This window comes from Phyllobates terribilis, unplaced genomic scaffold (assembly GCF_046119375.1).
Source record: "Phyllobates terribilis strain yellow unplaced genomic scaffold, ASM4611937v1 Scaffold_1__5_contigs__length_1240528914, whole genome shotgun sequence".
Lineage (NCBI taxonomy): Eukaryota > Metazoa > Chordata > Amphibia > Anura > Dendrobatidae > Phyllobates > Phyllobates terribilis.
In genome coordinates this window covers 496,933,763-496,939,762 of record NW_027362761.1, presented here as the reverse complement: position 1 = coordinate 496,939,762, position 6,000 = coordinate 496,933,763, and the positions used below count along the sequence as shown (strand labels likewise).

At 39.2% G+C, this 6,000-nt stretch overlaps 1 protein-coding gene across 4 annotated transcripts in view; it reads left to right on the top strand.

The window, feature by feature from the left end:
- The window catches only part of AP3B1 (adaptor related protein complex 3 subunit beta 1), a 579,624-nt gene that overhangs the window by 212,443 nt on the left and 361,181 nt on the right, over positions 1–6,000 (top strand). For all 4 annotated transcript variants that reach the window (XR_012320508.1, XR_012320502.1, XM_073680171.1 and 1 more), the window contains exon 24: positions 1–68. This exon is cut by the window's left edge and continues 17 nt beyond it. Coding sequence is in view for 2 of the 4 variants with exons in the window: in XM_073680171.1 (XP_073536272.1) it covers positions 1–68 (68 nt within the window). In the remaining 2 variants the exon portion in view is untranslated. The remainder of the gene's footprint in view (positions 69–6,000) is intronic.

Genomic DNA, 6,000 nt, shown 5'->3' with positions numbered 1-6,000 from the left:
GGATCCATTACTGTCTCAATGGGTATTGACTTTTGTGATTCCACTCAGACTGCCAGCTTCCAGTTGTGGTACGTGGCATTGCTAGAAATAGGGAGGTTGTATCTGCCGCTGTATTCTAGATGCTAATGAATAGAAAAGAACAATAAGCTGCTTTATGGATCTGCTCATGTTACCTACAGATCGGAGGGATTTCTGGCTCATCCTTGCTAAAGCACAAACTGTACTGTACATTGCACAGCCCCTACATTTTGATAAATGCAAACATTTTCTTGTCTACTTTTCATCCTTCTCCTATTCCCCAAAAAATGTCTGCAGCAGCTGGGTCACAGCCCTGTATAATGTATGCCACAGCTGCTGAAGAACCTCTTGTTACAGAATAGGGAGCACTGTATGTCCACAAAACAGATCTTTCCGTGCTCTCTGTATAATCGCAAGTGATGGTTATGTATATATCATGTGTTCACATCAATAGACCTGTATTATATCAGAGTTAATGCTTCCCGTGCACAGGAGCCGCCTCCTATACCACCATTAGATGTAATATTAGGCTTTTCTCCATTGTATCTTATAGACTAAACTTTGAAAGACCGTTGTGTTTAACTGAATGTTGCATTACAATGATCTTGCTTTCTAAAAAAAAAAAAAAAAAAAAGTTTTTTTTTCAATAAATATAAATTGCCATCTCATTTTAAAGGGTTAATCTCAACATGCTTGTTGTCTAGGTTACCAGCCACCCTGCAGTCTGGCAGCGGTGGTCAAGCACGCGTAAACTAAAGCCAACAACTTGTACTGCTCTATTACTGCAGTCCATCAACCTGCATATAAGCCACTAACTCCCTCTGCATATCCCCAATTATACCTTCTATAAGTCTCCCGCAGCGTATGCTAATTAGCAAGGTCAGGTCTGATGGGTGTCGCTGGACTGCGCCTCCTCTATTGGTAGAATTGCCGTCCTCCTGCCATGATTAATGTGGATGATGTGTCCTATGTCATCCGCAGATTGCTACGAATCTTGCACCTGTGCAGTTGAAATTCGGGCGCATTTTGTTCTGCCCTACTAAGGGAAAATCAAAGTCCTGTAATGCGCCAGCGCCTCTTAACGGAAGTAAAGATGGGGCATGTGCATCACAGGAGAGCAGAGTGCACTTGCGCTTCAATTGCAGGTGCAAGATTGTCAGTAATCTGTGGATGATATAGGACGCGTCATCCACACTAATCAAGGAAGGAGGACGGCGATTCTGACGATAGTGGAGACGTATACTAGCAACGCTCTTCAGACCCGACCTTGCTGATTAGCATACGACACAGGAGACTTTTATAAAATGTATTTTTCGGGATATGCAGGGGGTCTTAGTGGCTTATATACAGGTTGATGGCTTGCGCTAATAGAGCAGTTAAATATGGTGTTTACATTGTGAAAATCTGGTGACAGGTTCCCTTTAATATGATATCCGTACAACTTAATACCTGGCATCAGGTAAAACTCCTATACATATGCTATACACTGATGCAGAATATCTATTTCTTTACAATGTTTCGCTCTGTATAATAAAGCATAGAATACTTCATAGAATGGTAGAGTTGGAGGGGACCTCCTGGATCATCTGGTCCAACGCCCTGCTCAAATCAGGATTCACTAAATCATCTCAGACAGATGTCTGTCCAGCCTCTGTTTGAAGACGTCCATTGAAGGGGAACTCACCACCTCTCGTGGCAGCCTGTTCCACTCATTGATCACCCTAACTGTCAAAAAGTTTTTTCTAATATCTAATCTGTGTCTCCTCCCATTCTGTTTTATCCCATTGCTTCTAGTCTTTTCTTGTGCAAATGAGAATAAAGATGATCCTTCTACAATGTGACAGCCCTTGAGATATTTGTAGACAGCTATTAAGTCTCCTCTCAGCCTTTTTTTTTTTTGCAAGCTAAACATTCCCAAATCCTGTAATCGTTCCTCATAGGCATGGTTTGCAGACCAGTCACCATTCTGGTCGCTCTTCTCTGAACTTGCTCCTGTTTGTCGATGTCTTTTTTAAAATGTGGTGCCCAAAACTGGACGCAGTATTCCTAATGAGGTCTAACCAAAGAGGAGTAAAGTCCGATAATGACTTCACGTGATCTAGACTGTATGCTTCTGTTAATACATCCCAGAATTGTATTTGCCTTTTTCTGCTGCTGCATCACACTGTTGACTCATGTTCAGTCTATGATCTATTAGTATGCCTAAGTCTTTTTCACATGTACTGTTGCTTAGCTCTATTCCTCCCATTTTGTATATGCTTTTTTCATATTTATTGTATGTGCATTTTTCGCTGTTAAAAACCATTCTGTTAGTTACTGCCCACTGCTCCAGTTTATTTAGGTCTTTTTGAATCCTCTCTCTCTCTTCTCTAGTATTAGCTATCCCTCCTAGCTTTGTGTCATCAGCAAATTTAATCAGTTTACCCTCAATTCCTTCATCTAAATCATTGATAAAGATGTTGAACAATACAGGTCCAGGACAGAGCCCTGTAGTACCCCACTTGAGACATTCATCCAACTGGATGTGAAGCCATTTACGACCACTCTTTGAGTCTGATCACTAAGCCAGTTATGAATCCACCTAACAGTTGCCTGGTCCATTGCATACTTGGTCATTTTTTCAATAAGGATGGTGTGAGATACTTTGTCAAATGCTTTGCTGAAGTCAAGATATACTATATCTACAGCATTTCCCTGATCCACCCAGTCAGTGATTCTGTCATAGAAGGAAATTAAGTTAGTCTGACATGACTTGTTAGTTACAAACCCATGCTGACTCTGGTTAATCACTTCATTCTTATCCAGATACTTACATACATGTTGTTTAATAATTTGTTCAAAGATCTTTCCTGATATAGAAGTCAGACTCACCGGCCTATAGTTCCCTGGGTCCACCTTCTTCCCCTTCTTGAAGATAGGAACAACATTTGCTCTTCTCCAGTCTTCTGGGACTTCTCCTGTTCTCCAAGAATTTTCAAAGATTATGGAGAGTGGTTCTAAAATTTCTTCTACGATCTCCTTCAGTTCTCTTGGGTATAATACATCTGGACCTGGAGACTTGAACTCATTTATGTTGGCTAAATATTCCCTCACAATCTTTCTGTTTACAGATAACTTGGATTCTTCTATTCCTTTAATAGGACAGTGAAGATCAGTTGATGTTACATTTTCTTTCTGAGAGAAAACTGATGCAAAATAGGAATTAAAAAGTTCGGCCTTCTCAACTTCCTTTCTTACCAATTCACCATTTTCATCCTGTAAAAATCCTATAGCATCTTTGACTTTTCTTTTACTTTTGACATACCCCCAAAATCCTTTTTTATTGCATAAAAAAATTAGGTATTGTATTGTCGAATTATATTGTGTGTGTGTATATAAGTATACAATAGTATTGTAGGTCGAATAATATTGCACTGCAAGCAAGTGCAACAAAGAGAACAAGTGCAAACCATTGTGAAGGAGTATATAATAAAAAGTTGGACTGAAGCCTCCTATTGAATTAGACGCCGTCCATATTCTAATGTATAGGACAGAGTGCACACAATCCAGCATGTGTGTAGGCTTGACGTGGTCACCTCCGGATGCTTGAATACCCCTTTAATAGAGATGGTAGGATGGGGGTACATTGTCATAATCCACACAGTATAGCATATCACAGCCCAATGTTTTTAAGGAATTGGCAAGAAATTCCTAATCAATCGATCAAAAACCTATTTGGCATCGATAAAGAGGAGAAGCAGTGGGAGTTGGCTGCATGTTCGACACTCAGTGCACTCATCGACCCTTGCCTCCCGAGAGGGGTTGAGCCTTGTCTAATCCTCGTGAGTAATGGTTTGCAAGTGGAGAACCAGTCACAATGCCAGTATCGTTGCAAAGAGGTTTTTTTCCCCCATTGTGCTGGATGTTTGCCTTTCTTTTCGATGATTGCGTTGTGGAGAGAAGTTGAATCTCTGGACATGGTGTGAGCTTCTGGTAAGGAGTTAAATATGGAGGAAGATGTCTGACATGAGTGAAAGAAACTAAGTACAGTGGCATGTAAAAGTTTGGGCACCCCTAGTCAAAATTCCTGTTATTGTGAACAGTTAAGTCAGTTGAAGATGAAATGATCCCTAAAAGGCCTAAAGTTAACCTCTTCACGCTAATCTTTTCCATTTTTGCGCTTTCATTTTTTGCTCCCCTTTTCCCCAGAGCCATAACTTTTTTTTTTTTTTCCGGCAATATGGCCATGTAATGGCTTGTTTTTTTGCGGGACGAGTTGTACTTCTGAACGACACCATTAGTTTTACCATATCATGTACTGGAAAACGGGAAAAAAATTCCAAGTGCGGTGATAAATTGCAAAAAAAATGCATTTCCACACTTATGTTTTTTTTTTTTTTTTTTTTTTTTACCATGTTCACTAAATGCTAAAACTAACCTGCCATTATGATTACCCAGGTCATTACAATTTCATAGATACCAAACATGTAATGTTCTTTTTAATTTAAGTGATGAAAAAAAAATCCAAAGTTTGTTTAAAAAAAAAAAAAAAAAACAACGCCATTTTCCAAGACTCATAGCATCTCCATTTTTCTGGATCTGGGACTGGGTGAGGCCTTACTTTTCGTGGCCGAACTGACGTTTTTATTGATACCATTTTGCAGGGCTGTGGAGTTGGAGTTGTGGAGTTGGAGTCCATTTTGGTGGAGTCGGTATAAAATGGACCAACCCCAACTCCTAAAATATATAATAAATTGGGTACAGTAGTTCAATGTAGTTTGTGGGGAATATTTTTTCATAAGAATTTGGGAAAGTTATGAAATGTCCTATAAATGTCTGTCCTATTCCTGATCTAAGGGTCTAGACTTTTATCTGAGATGAATCTGTCCTACCGTAAATTTATCACTTAAACATGAGCCATGTATGAGGGAGTCGTGGTGTCGGTGTCATGGAAATTGAGGAGTCTGAGTTGGAAGTTTGGCTTACCGACTCCATAGCCCTGCCATTTTGGGATAGATACGATGTTTTGATCGCCTGTTGTTGCATTTTATTGCAATGTTGCGGCCACCAAAAAAATGTAATTCTGGCGTTTTGATTTTTTTCTCTTTACGCCGTTTACCAATGGGATTAATTCTTTTTTATATTGATAGATCGGATGATACTGAACTCTGCAATACCAAATATTTGTATATTTGATTTTTTTTTAATTGTTTTACTTTGAATGGGGCGAAAGGGGGGTGATTTTAACTTTTATAATTTTTTATATTTTTAAAAACTTTTTTTTTTTTAGTTTTCACATGCTTCAATAGTTTCCATGGAAGACTAGAAGCTGCCATCGCCTGTGTTACACATAGCAAGGCTTCAGCCTGCGGACACCGGGTTCTCATGCCAACCCCATCGGTCAAAACTATGAATTAACCAGACTTCTGCACAACACAACTGATGGTCCCAACCCCATTTATAAGGCAAGAAATCCCACTTATTAAACCTGACAGGGCACACCTGTGAAGTGAAAACCATTTCCGGTGACTACCTCTTGAAGCTCATCAAGAGAATGCCAAGAGTGTGCAAAGCAAAAGGTGGCTACTTTGAAGAACCTAGAATATAATTTATTTATTTTTTTTGCCTAAAATACAAAGGAAATGTGTGATCTTTAACTTTAGGCCTTTTAGAAATCATTTCATCTTCAACTTGCTTAACTGTTCACAACAAGTAATTTTGACCAGGGGTGCTCAAACTTTTACATGCCACTGTGTGTATACTATGTATTTTATATCATGAAGAGCTGGCCATTAATAAAGTGCATGGCTATGAGTCATTGTAAATATCATTCAGGAATTAGCGGTAGTGTTAAACAGGTAGATTATTGATGGGACGATTTGGCTTTTCCTGTGTTGAATAAAGGACGCTTGCGATGATAAATACAAGCACAGGACCAAAGCTCATTGATTTATGCAGATCATCACCTTTATGTTTAGGGAGGTTTGTTATATCAGATATATA